This window comes from Oncorhynchus gorbuscha, linkage group LG24 (assembly GCF_021184085.1).
Source record: "Oncorhynchus gorbuscha isolate QuinsamMale2020 ecotype Even-year linkage group LG24, OgorEven_v1.0, whole genome shotgun sequence".
Taxonomy (NCBI): Eukaryota; Metazoa; Chordata; class Actinopteri; order Salmoniformes; family Salmonidae; genus Oncorhynchus; species Oncorhynchus gorbuscha.
Genome location: NC_060196.1, coordinates 5,927,263 through 5,950,819, shown reverse-complemented (window position 1 = coordinate 5,950,819; position 23,557 = coordinate 5,927,263). Strand labels below are relative to the sequence as shown.

At 40.0% G+C, this 23,557-nt stretch overlaps 1 protein-coding gene across 1 annotated transcript in view; it reads left to right on the top strand.

The window, feature by feature from the left end:
* Positions 1 to 11,057: 11,057 nt before the first annotated feature.
* Positions 11,058 to 23,557, top strand: part of LOC124013288 — a 61,877-nt gene continuing 49,377 nt past the window's right edge. The window contains exons 1-23 of the mRNA XM_046327554.1: positions 11,058 to 11,336; positions 11,978 to 12,134; positions 12,281 to 12,363; positions 12,769 to 12,996; positions 13,178 to 13,269; positions 14,415 to 14,542; positions 14,663 to 14,820; positions 15,091 to 15,140; positions 15,262 to 15,353; positions 15,529 to 15,588; positions 15,702 to 15,798; positions 17,527 to 17,710; positions 17,929 to 18,080; positions 18,271 to 18,393; positions 18,596 to 18,694; positions 18,833 to 19,012; positions 19,301 to 19,441; positions 19,834 to 20,000; positions 20,102 to 20,171; positions 20,258 to 20,328; positions 20,650 to 20,833; positions 21,113 to 21,215; positions 21,594 to 21,801. Coding sequence (XP_046183510.1) covers positions 11,117 to 11,336; positions 11,978 to 12,134; positions 12,281 to 12,363; positions 12,769 to 12,996; positions 13,178 to 13,269; positions 14,415 to 14,542; positions 14,663 to 14,820; positions 15,091 to 15,140; positions 15,262 to 15,353; positions 15,529 to 15,588; positions 15,702 to 15,798; positions 17,527 to 17,710; positions 17,929 to 18,080; positions 18,271 to 18,393; positions 18,596 to 18,694; positions 18,833 to 19,012; positions 19,301 to 19,441; positions 19,834 to 20,000; positions 20,102 to 20,171; positions 20,258 to 20,328; positions 20,650 to 20,833; positions 21,113 to 21,215; positions 21,594 to 21,801 — 3,047 coding nt within the window. The 5' untranslated portion in view covers positions 11,058 to 11,116. The remainder of the gene's footprint in view (positions 11,337 to 11,977; positions 12,135 to 12,280; positions 12,364 to 12,768; positions 12,997 to 13,177; positions 13,270 to 14,414; positions 14,543 to 14,662; positions 14,821 to 15,090; positions 15,141 to 15,261; positions 15,354 to 15,528; positions 15,589 to 15,701; positions 15,799 to 17,526; positions 17,711 to 17,928; positions 18,081 to 18,270; positions 18,394 to 18,595; positions 18,695 to 18,832; positions 19,013 to 19,300; positions 19,442 to 19,833; positions 20,001 to 20,101; positions 20,172 to 20,257; positions 20,329 to 20,649; positions 20,834 to 21,112; positions 21,216 to 21,593; positions 21,802 to 23,557) is intronic.

Sequence of the window (23,557 nt, the reverse complement as noted above, 5' to 3'; positions counted from 1 at the left end):
CCAGCTAGCACATAACGTTCTGAGAACTATATGTTTCTTATTCGTTTTGCATACAACCTTCCCTTAACATTTCCTACAGGATTCCTTATGGTTCTATTTAAAGTAAATTGTTCAGAGATCGTTAAGAAACAATGTTCTTCTATGGGAATTTCCATACTTCAGCATAATGTTTTCTGCAGCTTTCCTCGTGGTTCTATTTAAATCAGGGATGGGCAACTTTGATGGGGTGGGGGCCACAAAAAAACAGAACTCATTATGAGGGGTGGCAATTCTGCACATTTTGCCATTGAGCATAAAGAAAATATTTCCGTTTTAATGCAAGTTTATTGCAATCCTACACAGTTTGACATGGGGCGGAGAGAAGATACATTTTTTGATCAATGGGCCCCATCCCAGTCGGTAATTCAACCATACAGTTGAAGTCGGATGTTTACATACACCTTAGCAAAATACATTTAAACTCAGTTTTCCACAATTCCTGACATTTAATCCTAGTAAAAATTCCCTGTCGTAGGTCAGTTAGGATCACTACTTTATTTTAAGAATGTGAAATGTCAGAATAATAGTAGAGAGAATTATTTATTTCAGCTTTTATTTCTTTCATCACATTCCCAGTGGGTCAGAGGTTTACATACACTCAATTAGTATTTGGCAGAATTGCCTTTAAATTGTTTAACTTGGGTCAAACGTTTCGGGTAGCCTTCCACAAGCTTCCCACAATAAGTTGGGTGAATTTTGGCCCATTCCTCCTGACAGAGCTGGTGTAACTGAGTCAGGCCTCCTTGCTCTCACATGCTTTTTCAGTTCTGCCCACACATTTTCTATAGGATTGAGGTCAGGGCTTTGTGATTGTCATGTATTGTCATGTTATGTCTTGTTCCTGTTCTTTCTCTTCACTTCGTTTCCCCCTGCTGGTCGTATTAGGTTACCTTCTCTTCCTTTCCTTCCCCCAGCTGTTCCTCATCTCCTCTAACTACCTCGTTTACTCTCTCCCACCTGTTCCATTTTTTCCCTCTGATTAGGTCTCTATTTCTCTCTCTGTTTCTGCTTCTGTCTTTGTCAGATTCTCGTTTGCTTCACCCTTGTCCCGTCCTGTCGTAATCTGCCTCTTCATCAGATGCTACGTGTGATCAGGTACCTCTGTCCTTTACAACCCGCGCCTACCCGGAGAGACCAGCAGTCTGTTGCCGCTAACCCTGCTATTCTCCTCTGCTGCTAGAAGGGGACTCTCCTGTAAAGATCAGAGGACATTATGATTTATTTGTCGCCCTCTCTGCGTGTTGTCTATTTTGTCAATCGATACATCTGAAGAGGATATATGTCTTCCCTGTGTTTGGACATTAAAAGACTCTGTTTCTGTTAAACTGCTTTTGGGTCCTCACTCACTTGCATAACAGTGATGGCCACTCCAATACCTTGACTTTATTGTCCTTCAGCCATTTTGCCACAACTTTGGAAGTATGCTTGGGGTCATTGTCCATTTTGAAGACCCATTTGAGACCAAGCTTTAACTTCCTGACTGATGTCTTGAGATGTTACTTCAATATCCACATAATGTTCTTGCCTCATGATGCCATCTATTTTGTGAAGTGCACCAGTCCCTCCTGCAGCAAAGCACCCCCACAACATGATGCTGCCACCCCCGTGCTTCACGGTTAGAATGTTGTTCTTCGGCTTGCAAGCCTCCCCCTTTTTCCTCCAAACATAATGATGGTCATTATGGCCAAACAGTTATATTTTTGATTCATCAGACCAGAGGATATTTTCCAAAAAGTACGATCTTTGTCCCCATGTGCAGTTGCAGTCTGGCTTTTTTTAATGGCGGTTTTGGAGCAGTGGCTTCTTCCTTGCTGAGTGGCCTTTCAGATTATGTCAATATAGGACTCGTTTTACTGTGGATATAGATACTTTTGTACCTGTTTCCTCCAGCATCTTCACAAGGTCCTTTGCTGTTGTTCTGGGATTGATTTGCACTTTTCACACCAAAGTACGTTCATCTCTAGGAGATGTTGCTGACATGGGCTAAGTGCATGACTGCTGATGCGAAGCCAAATTTTAAAGTTGCACTTTGTGTATTCTATTATTCTAACTCCCAACAGTAAGTTGAGACTGAGTGAGCTCATGTATTTTTTATTTTTTATATATACACTACCGTTCAAAAGTTTGGGGTCACTCAGAAATGTCCCATTTTTTTGTCCATTAAAATAACATCAAATTGATCAGAAATACAGTGTAGACATTGTTAATGTTGTAAATTACTATTGTAGCTGGAAACGGCAGATTTTTTATGGAATATCTACATAGGCGTACAGAGGCCCATTATCAGCAACCATCACTCCTGTGTTCAAATGGCACTTTGTGTTAGCTAATCCAAGTTTATAATTTTAAAAGGCTAATTGATTATTAGAAAACCCTTTTGCAATTATGTTAGCACAGCTGAAAACTGTTGTCCTAATTAAAGAGGCAATAAAAGTGGCCTTCTTTAGACTAGTTGAGTATCTGGAGCATCAGCATTTGTGATTTAAATTACAGGCTCAAAATGGGTAAGCAAAAATGTACGTTCCCTCAACTGCCAAGGAACCAAATGTGCTAGCTGGTGTGTTTGTTAGTTTAAAATACTTTATTTACCTGGCCCCTGTCCCTCTGCATATGTGTCAGCCTGATATTTTTGTTTACTCAGGCTATGCCCGTTGTGGCATAAGTTTCTGTTTGGAGGAAAATGTCAACTGAAGTTTCGTTTTCGTATCATACTGTGTTGCTTTTACAGTTGTGTCCAATGGCATAAAGTACTTAAGTAAAAATACTTTGAAGTACTACTTAAGTATTTTTTGGGGGGGGTTATCTGTACTTTACTATTTATATTTTGACTTTTACTTTTACTTCACTACATTCCTAAAGAAAATAATGTACTTTTTACTCCATACATTTACCCTATCACCCAAAATATAAAATATTCACCACTCTACATTTTGAATGCTTAGCAGGAAAGGAAAATGGTCAAATTCTGTATACAACTGTATACACAAATATTTTCATGTTAATGTGTGTTTGGTTATCTATGTCATTAATAGTTTATCTTTTAAAGGAAAGTAGTACATTTGATATGTTTGAAGCAGACAGTATGAGTAGATCTAATTATTTAATGTCAAATCATTATTTAGTCAAAGATTTTAAAAATAAAAGAAATCAGTGAAATCTATTTTCTACAGACAGACCTGCTCCTATTGATTGCCTGAATCTAAAGAAGACCATTGCTGTATCATGTGGAGTGGAGCATACTGCTGTTCTGACATTTTTTACACAACAATATTTTAAAACCATTTTTTAGGTTTTAAATTGTATCGAAATGCAGTAAATGAGCTTCAACTTCCGACCTCACTGTGACCCTTAACTACCATAGCAGGCTGTAAGACAAAAAAACACACACTTTAGCTTTGGGGAAGAGGGTTTCAGGTGGGCGGAATTGGGTAGGCTATGGGGGGTGATAAGTGCCAGAATTAAGCCGCGTGAAGCTACTGATACTTCTCACAAAGTCACCTAACGTCTTCCTAGTGCCATAAAATACCAGCATGAATTAACATGGACTGTCAACGGAGACCACTTTTTTTCTAAGGTGTCAAACTGCCAGTACGTTCACGTCACGTGACACGTTCACGTCATGTGACACGTACACGTCATGTATACGTAGTGTTCACGTCGTGCAACGTGGTGCTGACACGTCACGCGTCAGTTTGCTTGTAAGTTTATTATGAACGATCTTACCACGAATGCCTTAAAAATGTCTACATGTGTTAAGCGTCAGTTTAAGTGACTAGTTTATTATTAAAGATCTCAACATGAACGCCTTACAAACGTCTACATCTACATGATTTTGTAAAAAACATTTTTCATTGCCAGAGTAATCTAATCAATTTAATTTGTCGATTTAGCTAAAATAGGCATATCACCTCTTCCGACTTCAGTGCATTCAAGACAACTGGGAACTCTGAAAAAAACGAGCTCAGACTGGGAAAAATAGTTTTGAACGGTCATCCAACTCGGAATTCCAATTCAGGCATCTTTCTCTGACCTGAAAATCACTGGTGTCATGATTTGACCTCGCTTTTTCACCAGAGTTCCCAGTTTAACGGTTTAACAGACACAATCACTGACACCATGCAATCCTTAGGCTATACATTTCTGTGGAGATGTCTTATGGCTAAAAGCAGGGCTTGAATTGAGGGGGTATGTGAGGATATAGGCCTAACCCTTGTTAGGGTTAGGCCTATTAGAGACATGTAAAAAAGCGTATGCTACCCCTTGTTTAATTAGCCTTAGAAAAACAACCGTCCAGATTATGTAAAGTGATCTAGGGTATAACTCAACGATTATTTCCACATAGGCTAGTAGACTATCGAAGGTCTCGAACATCATTTCTTGGTAGACCTAGATGCTTATGAAAACATTCACTTTTAAATGAGAGCAAGTGTCACTATTACAGGACAATATGGTTGTTTTATTAAATGCTCCGCAATGTAGGATATTAGTGGTAGGCTATACTTACAGAAAAATACCAACATCTTAAAATCGGTGTGGGTCTATCCATACACCTAACAGATAAACACAACAATAGATTGACTAGGATCGTTTGACTTTCCCTCGCGTTATATTTGTTCCCAATTAGGCTAAATGTAGTCCTATTAATTTGCTTGGAATGTTTTCCTATTAATTTGCATAGAGGAACCATTGAGATTAATGATATTTACTATCATCTGCTTTTTTATGAATAAACCGGCATCGGGGTAAAACAAAAAATATATAATTTCGATTTCCTCCCCACACATGAATGTTACTTACCTTAGATCACAGTCAGCTAATTTCTACTTCACTCATATGCAATGCAAATACATTTGATTATTACATTTAAACATTTTAGTAATTTAGCAGATTGCCTTATCCAGAGTGACTTACCGGAGCAATTAGTGTTTGCAATGCTAATGTGAGATACACAGATGAACTAAAAACACTATGTGCCCAGTATGATAGAGCAAGAACATTTCTTAGCAGATAATGACAACATGACAATAACAGTAGCTGTAGATGATGTAATGAAAAGTTGGAGGGTGGTTGGTAATTGACGACATCAGGTGGATCCATGTTTGGGTGTTGGGCAGAACCCCTAGGTCCTGGAGAACAGGTAATGGAGGACATCAGGTGGATCCATGTCTGGGTGTTGGGCAGAACCCCTAGGTCCTGGAGAACAGGTAATGGAGGACATCAGGTGGATCCATGTCTGGGTGTTGGGCAGAACCCCTAGGTCCTGGAGAACAGGTAATGGAGGACATCAGGTGGATCCATGTCTGGGTGTTGGGCAGAACCCCTAGGTCCTGGAGAACAGGGAACAGGGTAGGAGACAGAGACATAAACAAGCAAACACACAGGTTACAGGCTGATCAGGTATGCAAAAATACAGTTAATTAATAGTTTAATTTAAATGTTTGTTTAGACATCCAATATTGTTAACTGCAGACAGAAAGAAAGGATACCCGTCTGTAATTTGTTATGTCAGTGGGGTTGATGAGGGAGGTAAGGGATGGTCCATGGAAAATATGAGAGAGGTGAGTTGTCAGAGAAACTCTGGGGTGGTGTCATAACCACTGGAGTCATACACCTTAACAGTACCTACCTGGCAGTGGAGGTTACTTACTGTGTCCCAGTGGTTAGCTTTAAGATTGACTATTTGGAAAAATTATCCGGCCCAGTGTTGGTACTGCAGACAGCATGGTGACGCAGCCCACTATGAGGAGGCAAATGCAAATAGTTATCATCTGAGATTTTTATATTCAGCTTAACGGATGGTGAACCCAGCTAGGAGAGAAAGAGCAGCAAGGTTTTCCAGGTCTCGCCTTCCTTTCGTCCTTCTTCCAAACCAAGTCATTCGCCCAGATGTAGAAGCTCTTGGTCCCATCCTTGATTATCCTCCGGTAGCTCTCCTTCTGTTACTCCTGTGCCTTGTCAATGTTTAATGTCACCTTGATTGATAATATAAATAAATGAAATGTATATTTCATATTATTCCAAATACACTTCCATATCTCTTGGAGGGACAGAAAATAAATGAACAGCGGACAATACATTTTTCCCTGGTCAAAAACCTCCACATCCTTCTCAGTCCGTGCCTGGAGGTGGTCCTCGAAGGCCTTCTGATCTGGTTCGACAACTTCCACCAGATCAGGCGGAGTTTCAGTGATCTGAAAGTATGTTATACAAAAATAGCAATAGACAAATAACACTAAGTCAATCACAAATTTGAAATACTACAGTATATCCAATAATTGTATATACAATTGCATTGTTTACCACAGTCAACAGCTGCAGCTCCAGTCCATACAGCTGCAGCTCCAGTCCATACAACTGCAGCTCCAGTCCATACAGCAGCAGCTCCAGTCCATACAGCTGCAGCTCCAGTCCATACAGCTGCAGCTCCAGTCCATACAGCTGCAGCTCCAGTCCATACAGCAGCAGCTCCAGTCCATACAGCAGCAGCTCCAGTCCATACAGCAGCAGCTCCAGTCCATACAGCAGCAGCTCCAGTCCATACAGATGCAGCTCCAGTCCATACAGATGCAGCTCCAGTCCATACAGCTGCAGCTCCAGTCCATATAGCAGGCGATAGGGTGAGTGCTCTGGAGGCCTGGACGCTGCTGTTGTGTGCAAAGAGAATGACCTTCAGGTTGTCCTTCCACCATTCCCGGAAGCCGTCAAGGGACTTGCCCATGGCAGTCTTGAGGGTGTGGTTGGTTCGTTCATCCAAACCTGGAGGAGGGGGTAGGAAAGGGATATCTATTGACAATGGAAGATATTAAAATGTTGGATTATGTCAAATCAAATCAAATTGTATTTGTGTATTTGTCACAGGCTCCAAATCCAACAGGTAGACCTTTCTGTAAAATGCTTACTTACAAAGCCCTTAACCAACAATGCAGTTCAAGAAACAGTTAAGAAAAGATTTACTAAATAAACTAAAGTAAAAATAGTAAAATAAAAAGTAACACAATAAAAATAACAATATCGAGGCTATATACAGGAGGTACCGGTACCGAGTGGTGGTACAGGTTAGTGACCCCATGGAAGGTCACTGATGCCAGGAGAAGTGTGAAGACGGATGAAAAAGTAAATCAACAAAATTAATGTTACTGTGTGAATGAAATTGTCATGTTTGTATTTTTCAAGAATTCACAGAGCTACGAATTTGTATATATTTTCTTTGTACTGTAAGTGCTGTGGATTTATTGTTACAGGGAGTGTTATTTTGTTGGTCGGGCAGCGGATAGTTCAAAAAGGGAGCAACACAAGGATGCGCCCCTCTCATTTACATTGAGTTGATTAGATTTGAATCTGGCTGTGTTTTCCTGTCTTGTTTTTTAACTAGCAAAGAAATGCTGATTCAGGTTGGGCGTGAGTTTCTGCTTGAATTTGGTTAAAAGGACAGTGTTCACACTTTGAGAACTTGCTACCGTGTATCAGACCCACATTGTGTTTTCTCATAGAGACTATTCTGAACTGAAGACACGTGTTACCATGTTGTTTAAGCCTATTGGTGATAGTCAAATGCTCTGTGTTATTCTGTAATGTATAATGTTTCATGTACACTAATTGTTTGAGTGTCAATTATTTCATCCTATTAGTTAAATAGAGTAAATGCAATCCTCGTTTTACAGAGTAATTATTTGATTGACTAAATGTTTATAATTTAGAAGGTTTATTGGTAGTTGTTATTGACACATACAGTACCTGCTTGCCTCAATGAATTAATGCTAGAACAGTGGTCGCCAGGATTAGCTATTTGTATCTAGTCTCTTAATAATTGCATAACAGTGCAAGTTAGACATGTTCATTATCGTCGTACTGTCATTGATGCAATGATTCACTATCTTGTTAGATCCTTCAGAGAAGCACAGGGCCTGTTGCATTCATTTTGACAGAAAACCACAAACCACCACTGCAATATTGGCCTACACTGCTATCTACAACCTAAAAGGATCATGATAACATGCAACATAGCACCACCTTTGAATGTTTTCGTCAACCTCTGCTCAGACTAAATAGCAGTGTTCCAAGAACCTCCACCAGAGGTGACTGTAGTAGTATCCTCAAACGGACAAAAAGGAGACACAAGAGGGCACCCCATGCACATTTTAGATCCCAAAGTGTCTTTATTTTCATACTGTATGATCTCTCTCATCACTATCTCCTTTGCCATAGTCTCATATATTTTCTTGGAACTCCATCCACACACACACACAACTGTACCGTCTTGCTTAAATTTCTCACATTTTAGGTGTCCAGCTGAGGCTTTGGATGGATCATGTTGCAATGAGATGGGAACAGAGGTATGTGTGTAAAGTCATTTTCAGTGTGGTGGCAAATTAGTTGAGCAGAAGAAGAGGATGTGGTTGCTTGTGGAGGGAGAGCAGTGTGGGTGGTGGGTAGAACAGCTGCAATGACGCTGATTGGTTTCTCTGGCTCATCACTTGTTGACTAAAAGAAAGATAGACTTAGAAATGAGTTTGACATTGTCATAGTTCAACAGCTGAAAAGCCTTCATTAACATACTCCCAGAGATAGCAAGACATTCAATATTCACTGAATGAAGTAGCCTACCCATCCCCATTTACAATTTCATTCATCAATGAAATAAGTTATACTATAACACATTCAATTACATTATTTTTGTAGACTATAGGCTACTCCTGTATCTACCTTGTACAAAACCAGAATCATTGAATGAAGTAGCATACCCATCCACATTTACAATGTAATTTATCAATTAGATAAATAATACTAACACATCAAATTACATTATTATTGTACACTAGCCTACTCGACACAGTAAATAATATTGCCTATGTGCTTTCAACTCGTTATCAACAAAAATACATTATTTTCAAATAAACCAAATTTGCCTTATTCACACAGTAGGCCTAAATATTTGCCAACAATATCACAACTTAAATATAGCCTTACTTACAATCGGATCAAAGACATCTTGGTAATTATTTTCATAATCTCTAAGGAAACTATCTAGGGTAGACACTCTGGAAAATCACTTCTGGCGCTTGTAAAAAAACAAGCAAATGAATGTCTGTGTCGCCACCAAGCTCTCAAATACCGTGCCCGTCTCTCACTTTATGAACAGTCACTGCTATCTGGATTCCTTGGGATGTCCCTACCCTGAACCCTAAACTATAACCCTTAACTACCACTAAACTGAACCATTTTACTTTTATACTTGATTGAGGGAGGGACATCCCAAGGAATCCGAATAGCACGGACCCTCTGGGAAAGCCTATTAATGTGTAACTCTGTGTTGTTGTATGTATCAAACTGCTTTGCATTATTTTGGCCAGGTCACAGTTGCAAATGAGAACTTGTTCTCAACTAGCCTACCTGGTTAAATAAAGGGGAAATAAAAATAAATAAATAAAAAACACAGTCTGTGATTGGCTAACAACATTTAGATCTGTATACAGCGAGATAAGATAACAGGTGTTGAGGCAAAGACAGATTACCTATAGATTGGACGTAATTTTTTCTAGGCCATTATTGTTAACAAGGTAGTTATATCGGAATGTCGGCTTGCACGGGGAAAACTGTACATTTCTAACAGTTATGGTTGAGATTGAATCAATATAAATATAAACTATGCACCCTATGACTTTCAGCAGGCGTCATGCAGAGGTTGGTATCTGGTCATGTCAGTCAGACGTTCAATAGCAGTCAACAGCCAAACAGTGGTACGGGTGCCTAGGCTTAATTCTGGCACACATCACCCCCCATATCTGTCAATGCAGCTTTTGAGTCAACATGTTGAAATATACCTTACTTAAATCTGGCTTACTGTGAGGTCAATAACTCTGAACAACATCATCATGGGCTAACAAAATGTGCAATAGCAAGCTAACAAAGTTTTACACCGGGTCCCCTTCTAATCTTTGCACCACAGATAGAACAATGAGACAGATATTTCACTGGATTTTTAAATGTGAAGAATCCGCTTGGCGTTTTTACTCTATCAAATATGGTAGTGAGAGGAAGCCCACTTGCGAGCATTGGGAGAAGAAGGAACGAGATGGATTTTGGCCTACATTATGCACATTATTTCATCGATGAAACATTTGATCTCAATACAGTTTTCTGTTTCCAAAATTAGAGTATGTTATGAACCGAGTGGACTAAGGTTTGTAGACTTTAACCTTTCCAAAGATTTTTAAAATCGCGTTGTTTAGGAGTGCAAAGGCGAATTGAGTTATTGCACACGCGCACTTTAGAGTAGTTGTTTCCTAATGGATATATGCAGATGATGCTAGAACGCGCTAATAGGATCTCGCTAGCTCGTGCTTAGCCCCCTCATTGCTTGTTCTGGGTCATTTGTTACCATTGGAAACGGCAGGCTGTGGTCTATCTTGGTTTAGTTAGACAAATCTTTGTTTGCGCTCTCTCCCTCGGAGAAGGAACAGTCGCCAGCGCGCCGAAATATACTTTTTAGACTTTGGCTAACCACTTTGACTCCGCCTCCTAAAAGTGCCACCGTACACATAACTGCTGGTTTTAGGCAACACTAAAAAGGCAGGGCTGGGCAGGGCTCATGTTTGGAGTATTCATTGCAGCAGGTCAAAAGACTCTGGGCTGACATAAAATCAAAGCCCGGGTTTGGTGACGTCATTGGTTTCGACATAATTCTGACTTTATGAATGTGGTTACCAGTGACGACCCTCGGAGGCTCGAACCCCTCGTTCTGTTCTGCTGATTGTCCAAAGAATGATATAAACGAAATTAATGAAAGCCAATTATACTTTATCGATCAGATAGCTGAGCGTTCCTCAGAAAAGGTAATTGGGGCCAATCAACGCAAACTGTTTACATTTTCATTATGGGGGTCCTATCAATTATGCAGTGCATACAACCTGGAAAATCAGTGATCATTGATAACTACTGCAAATTGGATTTAATGCCTTCTGATATTTTACTAAAAGTAGCTCACACACAGGCACATGCGCGCGCACACGTACACAGGTAGTGCCCTGTACAGTCTTCCAAGGTGGACCACACTTTAGTCATTCATCAGTCAGTCATCATGTTCTGCTGGGGAGACGGTTCGAGTGGACAGTTTGGTCTAAACTTTGAGAATGTGTCTGTTCCGATAGCAGGGAATATATTATCTGATAAAGTCACAGAAATTGTTTGTGGGGAACAACACACTTTATTTCTCACCGTAGATGGCAGGATCCTATCATGTGGGCGCAACTCAAAGGGACAACTTGGCAGACAGAGGAACAGAGATTCAAAACTACCAGGTAATATATAATTTAATGATATCTGAATATTTGGGTGCAAGGTTCGCTATGTAGGCTATTTACAGAATAGGTGCAATGATCGCTACGTAGGTTGTTTCAGATTAAAGTGCGGCTAAAATTATGCTTGCGTTATAATCATTTTATTCTTTATCATTATGCTAACATTTCTGTTCACTATATTTTTCATAATTACAGATGATATTAAAATGTGTAGTAGCCGATATTTAGCCTAGTGAACTTTACCACAACTTTCAGAAATTGGAACACTATCCTTCAATAAAACTACAACATCGGCTCAGTTTCAGTTTCGTTTCTCCGTCCAAATCAGAAGAACGAAGGTGAACTGTTGCTATGTAATTTACGTCATCCTCAAGATTATGAACCTTCATTTAGTCAATGGTGCCCTGAGGACATAACATCTAAAACTACAAGAAACGATAACAAGTACATTACATTAGACCATTTATCAACACAGTCATCATGAACAAATTATTAAAGTCGACCAAAACACCTCGGTGAACTCATTTATCATCAGGGTGTTAAACTGCCCTAGTGGCACCAGTGAATCCAAATGTAATGGTATTTAACCCTTTCCAAGACATAGGACTTCCAAATAAAACTGTGTGTTCTACCCGTTTCAGCCCCAGTGGAGGGTCTGGGGGCAGTGGTCTCTGTGGCTTGTGGTCAGGACCACTCTGTAGCTGTGTGCACATCAGGACAGGTCTACTCCTGGGGGGCAGGGGGTGAGGGACAGCTGGGCATCGCACCTACTACTGTCTCCAAAGTCCCCAGGCCAAGGCAAGGAAACCTCCACTTCAACTTGAAATAGATCTTGATAGTGAAATATCATCTATGATTTACATTGTCAAGTAATGAGAGCCCTCTTGGATTCCACTGATCACTAACAAAGACAATATGTACTAGATGTCTCCTTTTTTTCACAGACCAGTTCAAATACCTTTGCCCTTGCCGATAACAGTGATACAGGTTGCTTGTGGAAATTCCCATTCTTTGGCCCTGACTAAAGGTATAACGTACTGTACCTACTGATGTCTCTCACACAGACTACATTCCATCTAAACTATGACAACCACATGCATCAGTTAGACTACACTTAGAAAAAAAGGTGCTGTCTTAAACCTAAAAGGGTTATTTAGCAGTTCCCATACGAGAACCCGTTGGAGAACCCTTTTTGGTTCCAGGTAGAACCATTTTGAGTTCCATGTCAGAACTTTGTCTCAAAGTTCTACATGGAACCCAAAAGTGGTCTACCTGGAGCCAAAAAGGCTTTTCCTATGAGGACAGCTGAACTATTTTTTCTAAGAGTGAACATCAAAAGGACAGTGAGATGATATTTATTAGGAAAGAATGTAACTCTGGAATTGTTGTGATGTAATTGTAATGAAATATGTCATTTCCTTGTCTTCTACAGGAGGACAGGTGTTCTCATGGGGTCTGAACAGCCATGGACAGCTGGGCCTGGGCAAGGGAGTCCCTCTGCAGCCCATACCTGCCCTTGTGCGCTCCCTCATAGGGGTCCCAGTGACCCAGGTAGCAGCCGGAGGAACCCACACTCTGGCCCTCACCCTCCCAGGCCTGGTCTACTGCTGTGGGGCGAACAGGGCTGGGCAGCTGGGACTCAACCGTGTGGATGAGAAAGGTACTACGACACTCTCTCTCTTTGTACGCTACTTGTATAAAAAGCTAATCAGTCTTATCCACCAGCATTTTCTCATTTGAACTTGGATTCATTTGTTATAACCACTAAGTCATTTTTCAAATGTATTATATAGAGTGGGAACATTGCATGATGCTTGTATGATGCTTGTTCCCCCTGCCAGGCCGGTTCAACATCTGTTCTGTGCCTGCTCTCAGAGTCTTGGGGGTTTCCTTCATCAGCTGTGGAGAGGCACATTCTGCTGTTCTCACCAAGGTATCATACTATTACTGTGGAGAGGCACATTCTGCTGTTCTCACCAAGGTATCACACTATTACTGTGGAGAGGAACACTGCTGTTCTCACCAAGGTATCATACTATTACTGTGGAGAGGCACATTCTGCTGTTCTCACCAAGGTATCATACTATTACTGTGGAGAGGCACATTCTGCTGTTCTCACCAAGGTATCATACTATTACTGTGGAGAGGGACATTCTGCTGTTCTCATCAAGGTATCATACTATTACTGTGGAGAGGCACATTCTGCTGTTCTCACCAAGGTATCATACTATTACTGTGGAGAGGAACACTGCTGTTCTCACCAAGGTATCATACTATTACTGTGGAGAGGCACATTCTGCTGTTCTCACCAAGGTATCATACTATTACTGTGGAGAGGAACACTGCTGTTCTCACCAAGGTATCATACTATTACTGTGGAGAGGGACACTGCTGTTCTCACCAAGGTGTCATACTATTACTGTGGAGAGGGACACTGCTGTTCTCACCAAGGTATCATACTATTACTGTGGAGAGGGACACTGCTGTTCTCACCAAGGTGTCATACTATTACTGTGGAGAGGGACACTGCTGTTCTCACCAAGGTGTCATATCATTACTGTATTTTCGATGAAGGCCCCAAGGGAGATGTTGGTGTGAAAGGAGACAAATCCGATAGCTGTTCATTAGTTCATGAAAAGTATTTAATGTCCTAAACAGTGGGCCCACTGGGAGATAGTTCTGCACACAAAGTCGACATCCTCTCGAAGATACAATTCATCACATATAAATAAAGCCAGTTATATGAAATGACCTTGAACAGAGGTGAAAAACAAATGATCAAGTGTCTGGATACACAATGAACCATACAAGTTGTTATCTGAGTGCATGAATACAGTCTCATCCTAAATGAGAAGTTACAGTTTATTACAGAATAGAAAGTCACAGGTTATACAGAATATGTCCTGATTATGGATGTTATTACAGATCAAGCCTCAGGGCTACCAGAGTAAAGGTCGACCCTTCAATACTATTATACTGTCTCTTTAAGAAGTGATTAGGGTCCTGACCGGACTAGACCAGGAACAACTCTGGGCCTTGGTATGTCAACAACTGGTTCTGGTTCTTTGTGGTCTTTAGGCTGGACAGGTGTTCACCTTTGGAGAGGGAAGCCGAGGCCAGCTTGGGCACAACGCATCAGCTAACGAACTCCTACCCAAACTGGTAGAGGGTATGGATGGACTGGCCTCACAGATAGCATGTGGCAGGTAATGACCAACAGCATAATGCTACTTATACACATATATACACATATAATAAACAGATAGGAAACCAATCTTGAACATTCTCAGTCTGACCGTGTTTTTGTCTTACTGTAACTCTGCCAGCCATCACACCCTGGTGCTGGGGTCCTCAGGTCAACTCTGGGCCTTTGGCAGTGGGGTCAAAGGTCAGCTAGGGACTGGCATTACGGAGGGCTGCTTGCGACCCACCTCAGTGCTGCTGAAAAGGGCTTCTGGTGGGGCAGCAACAGTCATACACAACGGTACCAGATACAATGTGTATTCTATTCTATTCTCTTCTATTCTATTTTGTATTTGATTCTATTCAATGCTATTATGCAGTTACATACTGACTATGTAGTGTTTGTGTGACTGAGTAAGAACACATTACGAGATTTTATGTATAATAATAATAATAATATATGCCATTTAGCAGACGCTTTTATCCAAAGCGACTTACAGTCATGTGTGCATACATTCTACGTATGGGTGGTCCCTACAACCTCTTCTGTACATTTTGTTTTTTTTACCAGACATGAAGATATCAGTGGGATGGAATTCAAACTTCATTTACACCACTGAGGTCATGTTTCTGACCTTTTGTACCTCAATAATAGGGAGACTGAAACGTTCTCAGTGTCTCAAGCAGCTAATTCATGTTTGAGATATTTGAATTTCTAATATTGTTTTATCTTCCTTTGTAGAGTTCTGAAAGAGAACAGCCAATCGGGAGGTTAGATAAAGCCAAGCTGCAAAAATGGCTGTCGATGGAGCAAGGAAATGCAGAGGCGCAAAGGTTAATTTATTATTTATATTAAAACATACAATCTACCGTAGACAAAGGTTCTTTGTTATTTTTTTCTTTTTTTCTAGCTAACTAAAAATGACATAAACAAACATTTATTTTACAGTATATTTCTTATAGTATAATTGTACTGAAACATCAAGTATGTCCACATTTGTTTCAACAGAGAAATATCCTTGATGTTCTCAACAAGTTCAAGTCTTGTGGCCAGTTTCACCAAAGCCAGGTAAGTCATTTTAAAATGGAAGGTTTGTATAGTTTGAATTGAAAACGGTAAGTGTACAGTTAGGACTGTGTTGTGTTCTTGCTAATGCTATGCCCTCTGTTTCTTATGACCAGTGAGATTCCACAAGCAGCCGGAGCTTTGACAGTGGACCTAGAGGCTGCTAGCCAGGTTTTCGACCAGCTACTGAACATACCTTGGATTAGGAAATCAGTTAAGATCAACTTACTCTTTAAACCCATATGTTAAATGAATACAGTGCCTTGCGAAAGTATTCAGCCCCCTTGAACTTTGCGACCTTTTGCCACATTTCAAGCTTCAAACATAAAGATATAAAACTGTATTTTTTTGTGAAGAATCAACAACAAGTGGGACACAATCATGAAGTGGAACGACATTTATTGGATATTTCAAACTTTTTTAACAAATCAAAAACTGAAAAATTGGGCGTGCAAAATGATTCAGCCCTCTTAAGTTAATACTTTGTAGCACCAACTTTTGCTGCAATTACAGCTGTAAGTCGCTTGGGGTATGTCTCTATCAGTTTTGCACATCGAGAGACTGAACATTTTTCCCATTCCTCCTTGCAAAACAGCTCGAGCTCAGTGAGGTTGGATGGAGAGCATTTGTGAACAGCAGTTTTCAGTTCTTTCCACAGATTCTCGATTGGATTCAGGTCTGGACTTTGACTTGGCCATTCTAACACCTGAATATGTTTATTTTTGAACCATTCCATTGTAGATTTTGCTTTATGTTTTGGATCATTGTCTTGTTGGAAGACAAATCTCCGTCCCAGTCTCAGGTCTTTTGCAGACTCCATCAGGGTTTCTTCCAGAATGGTCCTGTATTTGGCTCCATCCATCTTCCCATCAATTTTAACCATCTTCCCTGTCCCTGCTGAAGAAAAGCAGGCCCAAACCATGATGCTGCCACCACCATGTTTGACAGTGGGGATGGTGTGTTCAGGGTGATGAGATGTGTTGCTTTTACGCCAAACATAACGTTTTGCATTGTTGCCAAAAAGTTCAATTTTGGTTTCATCTGACCAGAGCACCTTCTTCCACATGTTTGGTGTGTCTCCCAGGTGGCTTGTGGCAAACTTTAAACAACACTTTTTATGGATATCTTTAAGAAATGGCTTTCTTCTTGCCACTCTTCCATAAAGGCCAGATTTGTGCAATATACGAATGATTTTTGTCCTATGGACAGAGTCTCCCACCTCAGCTGTAGATCTCTGCAGTTCATCCAGAGTGATCATGGGCCTCTTGGCTGCATCTCTGATCAGTCTTCTCCTTGTATGAGCTGAAAGTTTAGAGGGACGGCCAGGTCTTGGTAGATTTGCAGAGGTCTGATACTCCTTCCATTTCAATATTATCGCTTGCACAGTGCTCCTTGGGATGTTTAAAGCTTGGGAAATCTTTTTGTATCCAAATCCGGCTTTAAACTTCATCACAACAGTATCTCGGACCTGCCTGGTGTGTTCCTTGTTCTTCATGATGCTCTCTGCGCTTTTAACGGACCTCTGAGACTATCACAGTGCAGGTGCGTTTATACGGAGACTTGATTACACACAGGTGGATTGTATTTATCATCATTAGTCATTTAGGTCAACATTGGATCATTCAGAGATCCTCACTGAACTTCTGGAGAGAGTTTGCTGCACTGAAAGTAAAGGGGCTGAATAATTTTGCACGCCCAATTTTTCAGTTTTTGATTTGTTAAAAAGTTTGAATTATCCAATAAATGTCGTTCCACTTCATGATTGTGTCCCACTTGAGGTTGATTCTTCAAAAAAAAGTTTTATATCTTTCTGTTTGAAGCCTGAAATGTGGCAAAAGGTCGCAGAGTTCAAGGGGGCCGAATACTTTCGCAAGGCACTGTATATATTTAGAACAGAACTAAATGTTACACTCATAATTTCTCTGTTATTTTTCCAAATAGGTAAACATTGTGCCACTGGTGGAAAATCTTTGCATTTCAGCAGCTGTCATCAAGTCCCCAGAGATCTTTCTGATACTACCCACAATCTCTCTTCTCCACGAGGACCACAACGTCATCAACATGGTCATGACATTAGCAGTATTTATCAACAACCATCTGAATGAAACGGCTATGAAAACTTTAAGTAAATAACCCCTGACCTTTTCCAATCATCGGCTAATAATCACATTTGGCATCAGTTAAAAATGACTAGAATATTATTGTAATTGAGCCATGGCTGACACTACATAACCAGTGTATACACTGAGAGATAATCTTTTTTTGGCAATATCATGAAATGCAAACATTATTGTAATTTACAATAAGGTCATATAATGCACTTCATTTTCTACTGTATTCTAGAAGACTGGTGGTCGTCACTGGAGCCTTCCATCATGACTAAGCACATTCTGATGTGGAAGAATGCCCTGTCATTCCTGCTGAGGAATGGTCTTCTGGTTACCCACAACCCTGGAGTCAAACTCTTGCTACAACTCCTCAAGCAGCTCCACAAAGTTAGTGTCCATGCACCTTGCTTGTCAATCATTTTTATGCATTTGATCATTTTCTATATTTCTGTCAATAGTTGATCATCCTCCAAGATAACTCATTAACCGTTCAGTCTTTATCGTAAATAATTCAGAATTATTGCAGACAAGACATTTGTGATGGAATGTAGAAATGTATCATTATGTTATGTCAAAGGCAAACAAAAGGGCTGGAAGAATCCAGAAAGTTCCAGCCAGTACCTTTTATGTTGAAGAGATCATTGGTAACGTCATTCCTATGGAGGACGTGAAGCTTTGGCGTTTTTGGTCAAAAAGGGAGGTAATAAAATAACATAATAACTATCTCTAAATTAGAACAATTATGAATTGGCCCTCTAAGTTTGTTCTTAAAAGATGAGGGGGAAAAGTCATATGGTGGCTCCCCACTGGGCATCAGCGTACACTTCAGAGCAAATGAAAGAAATGAGACCCATAATAAATTGTTGAGATATTACTTGTGTTTTTGTGTGTGTCATTTCTAGGATATGGAAGGGATGCCTGTCATCTTTTGCCGTTTCCCATTTGTGTTGAATTTGATATGCAAGATGGCTGTTTTCAACATTCATGCACATTTTTCAAAGGTAAACTATTATTCCACTTAAAATTAATATGGCTTCATTATAAGATTAGATTGACCCATATTTATGTATACCTTACATAGTGTTTCCCCAAGCTGGTATATAGTTCTATATACTTAAAAGTATGTTTATATATTGCAAGAGGTTCACAAACTCGCCCACCGGCTGACGGTGATGTGTCCTTCTGGAACGTTCCGAGACAACCCAGAATCTCCCCCTGCTCCAGTCTTCCAGTTGACCTTAAGGCGCCCGTCACTCATCGAAGACACCTTCAGACAACTGGGTGCTGCAGATCATGACTACTTCCAGAGAGAACTTGTGGTAAAATTATCTTTTGTCAGTTCAAAAGGGACAATAAAGTAACATTCAAATAATTATCCCTGAGACCGAATGTTACAACTCAACTAATCTTGGCCAAATCAATCCAAATCTCAGCTACTCGATTTAACATTTTAATGTTAGACTGTCACTACCCACTGGACACACACTGGTTGAATCAACGTTGGTTCCAGTGAAACAAACGTGGAATAGACATTGAATTGATGTCTGTGCCCAGTGGTAGAGTCTAGAACTCAACCTAAATGTGGCCTATCTTACTGTATCCCTCAGGTGCGGTTTGTGGAGGACATGATGCTGTCGCTCGTCAACAAAAGGGACTTCTTCCTCCATGTGTTTGAAGAGCTGTTGGCACCAGAGTCTGAGATGTTCATGTACAACGACACCAAGACACTGGTCTGGTTCCCTGCCAAGGTAAGAGCTAGAATTAGGGAATTACGATTTCATTACTGTATAATAAATCACTGCACTCTCAAGCAAATTAAAATGGTTGAGTAAAACAATCTAAATACATTTAGTCAGTTAATAGCAACAGAAAGAGATTCAACCACTACAACAGTGCCACTATCTACACTGTATTAATCAATACAGAATTGTTTACAAGTATAATCACCATCACTCCCTACTCTCCTCCTGATGTACCAAGGTTTTATAGTTGTACACATTCACAGCTAAAAGCTGAATTGCAGTGTACAGACAACATAATACAACAAAGGAGATACAATTTATTTGAAGAAGAATGGTGCCAGTTCTTGTTTATTCTTGATCTCTGCCTTGACTCATGTGCCACCTACCCTTACTACCAGCCCAGAGTGGAGGAGAAGAGCTACTTCCTGTTTGGTGTCTTGTGTGGCATGGCCCTGTACAACCACAACATTGTACACCTGCCCTTCCCTCTGGCCCTGTTCAAGAAGATGGTGGGGGTCAAGCCCTCACTGGAGGACCTGAGAGAGTTTGACCCTGTTGTGGGAGGGTACGTTTGTATTTTAGAATGTACATTTTAGCATTGAATTAGTATCCCTTAGAAACGGATGAAAATGTTTCAACATGAATTCATTTTCGCTGTAATTGAAGGAGTTTACGGTACCTCTTGGAGGACTACACTGATGATGATGTTGAAGAAAACCTGGACATGACCTTCACCGTATGTATAATATTGAAACTGATTGAGCAATGAAATATCAATAGATACAGTATGTGAATAGTGGTAAAACTGTTTATTTTCATCAGGTGATCTGGGATGACCAGAAAGTGGAGCTTGATCCCAAAGAAACAGGAAAACCAGTCACAAGTTTTAACAAGTAAGGCTACAGCAACTTTTACTCTTATAGATATAAGATCTTAATTTGATCACTCTGTTGCAGGAGAACTTTCCTGCAATGCAGGACATTTTAAAAGTGTAGTATATATTTGAGGTTTAAAAAGGCTTCAGACTTGTTTTTCCCGTACGAAAAATTGATCAACCTCTACAAAATATCCATTAATTATAATCTACATAATACGGTCTATTGTCTGTAATGCATAATACAAGGTTGACATTTTAGAAGTTACAACAAGCAGGCTTTCTGGTTGTTATGTTTTCTGTTAAAAAAATATTAAAATACAATTCATTATTTTGACAGGAAGAAGTTTGTTGATGCCTACGTGAACCTTGCCTTCAACCAATCAGCGGAGAAGGTGTTTGAAGAGTTCAGGAGAGGCTTCTTCAAGGTGTGTGACAGGGACGTGGTGGAGTTGTTCCAGCCTGAGGAGCTCAGGGGAGTCATGGTGGGGAAAGAGGACTACGACTGGGACACGCTCAAACAGGTATACAACCATCATTCATTACTCAGTGTGGGGCTGGGTGCTGACTTGAGAAATTAGGCCATAAATTAATCAATGTTGATGCATTTATATCAATGGGGGATTTGCTTTGATGTCAAGTTATGGGTGCGTATCTCAAGTTAGGACTGGGACTAGGAGATAATGTGCTATACATGGTGCTTTGTGACATACTGTGTGACTTTGAGTGGTGAATGGTTTAAATGGCGTGCAAGTTTAATATTGTTTAATTATTGCTGCCATTTGTTTGGTTTGTATATCCAGAACACTGTGTATGATGGAGAGTATCATGCCAGACATCCCAACATCATCACATTCTGGGAGGCTTTTGAGGAACTGACAGATGACCAAAAGAAAGCTTTCCTCCGTAAGTATGGCACTAAATTGCTCTCGGTTCAGTAAAACTGGAGGAACCCATACAGTCTTTCATAATGCTGGTTCAGGGTTTTGTCTGCATATTTGAACTTCCTGTTCTACAAGAGCATTACCACATCATTTTTGTCTGAACACATTTGAGTAATTAGCAGACACTTACCCAAAGTAACTTACTGGAGCAATTAGGGTTAAGTGCCTTGCTCAAAAGCACAACAACATATTTTCACCTTCTTTGCTCAAGGTTTTGAACCAGGGACCTTTTGGTTGCTGGCCCAGTGCTCTTAATCACTAGGCTACCTACCACACAACGACATCCACTATATTTCTTCCCATTCTGTCTACCTTTCACTCTCTCTCCCCTCCTTCTCAGTGTTCCTGACGGGCTGTGATCGCGCTCCCATCCTGGGCATGGACAAGATCCAGATGAAGGTGGCAGTCCTGCAGAACTCTACTGAACTACATTTCCCAGAATCCCTTACCTGCCACTTCCTACTGCTGCTGCCCATCTACCCCTCCAAGGAGATGCTGCTGGCCAGGCTCAAAGAGGCATGTGCCCACAACAGAGGCTTCTGGAAGGAGTAATGGACACTATATATAGGCTACTGCTGTGTTCATCATTTCATTCAATGTGTTTCTTACATGTCAATATATCTCTTATGTTTAGCATAGGATTTTGGTTATAGCTTCCTTCTAGGTTCAGATTTGCCAGTTTTTTTCAAACTTTTACATTTAGCCTTTTACCTTGGCTTTTTCTATTGGAAATGTGAAAATTGCACATCTAGGCTATGTAGGCCTACCCTATTATAGAAAAAAACATTCCTTGACTTAATGTCTACTAATTCTGGGTCTGATTTTAAAAAAAAACATTCTTATTGAGTAATATACATTCAGTAATATACATTCAGTAATATACATTCAGTAATATACATTCAGTAATATACATTCAGTAATATACATTCAGTAATATACATTCAGTAATATACATTCAAGAGCCTATTTATTTATGCATGTTTTCTTTATTGATATATTGAATTCTACATGTGAACATCCTTTTTTTCTGGACACGTCTGCATCATCTTTTGACATATAAGTCTGTATCTTGTGTTTTATTGACGGAATAATTCTGTATGTATCTAATAAATAGAGATGATTAGTTCACCTCAGTTTTCTTTTTTTCAATGGGAACTGCTGTCAGCACTTCGATGCAGAGCAGTGGTGTGGTTTCTCCTACAATGTGCATAACATTCTGAGAACCATATGTTTCTTAGAGCTTGGTGAGAGGGTGGTTGTCCTATGGTTATTTTGCATACAACCTTCCCATAACGTTTCCTACAGGTTTCCCCAGGGTTCTATTTAAATTAATGTTCTCAAATTGTTCAGAGAATGTTAAGAAACAACGTTCTTCAATGGGAATTTCAGGACTTCAGCATAACGTTTCTTACATTTTTTATCATGGTTTTATTTAAAGTCGTGTTCTCAGAACATTCAGAGAATGTTAAAAAAAAGTTCTGTGGGAATTTCAGTACTTCAGCATAACGTTTTCTACAGTTTTCCTCGTGTTCTATTCAGTCATGTTCTCAGAGGTTTAGAGAACATTAAGAAACAATGTTTTTCTGTGGGAATTCCAGGACTTCACATAATGTTTTATGCAGGTTTCTTCATGGTTCTATTTAAAGTAATGTTCTCAGAACATTAAGAAAACTTTCCATAAAAACAAGAACACATAGTAACATTCAAAGAATGTTGGAAGAATGTTATTTGAAAACATATACATTCCATTCCCAGCATCAACAAAATTCTCTATCCTCTATCTTGTTAAGTGTGTTCGGGTGTGTTTGCTACACCCAGTAATTGGCCACACCTGATCTTAATTAGTGCTTGTTTCCTTTGAAATGGGGTCTGTTTGAATATACTAAAATGAACAGCTTTCTATGAGTTAAAAAACATGGCATGGTTGCTACATCCTAGTGGTGCAGTGGACTAATTCCATGGCTAGAGAACAGAGAGATGATGGGTTTGAATCTCACTGACGCCATGCAACATAAAAAAAGAAATGGGTTTGCATGATTAATGCCGAAGCAAATGAATTGTGCTTGGAGTTCAAAACAGTTAACCTAAACTAGCAGTGTCATAAACAGTCTCAGGACATTATTTTATTACCCTATAATTTCTGTTCTCAGAATGGTATTAAAACACCCCAGGAAATGTTTCAGGGAACCATAGAAAAACCTCCCTGCAACCTAAAAATGTAAGTTCTGTCATGCAGGTGAAAGAGGACCCAAAAGCGACTTGGTGAAAACAGAGTCTTTAATCCAGTAACGTAAATACAAACAA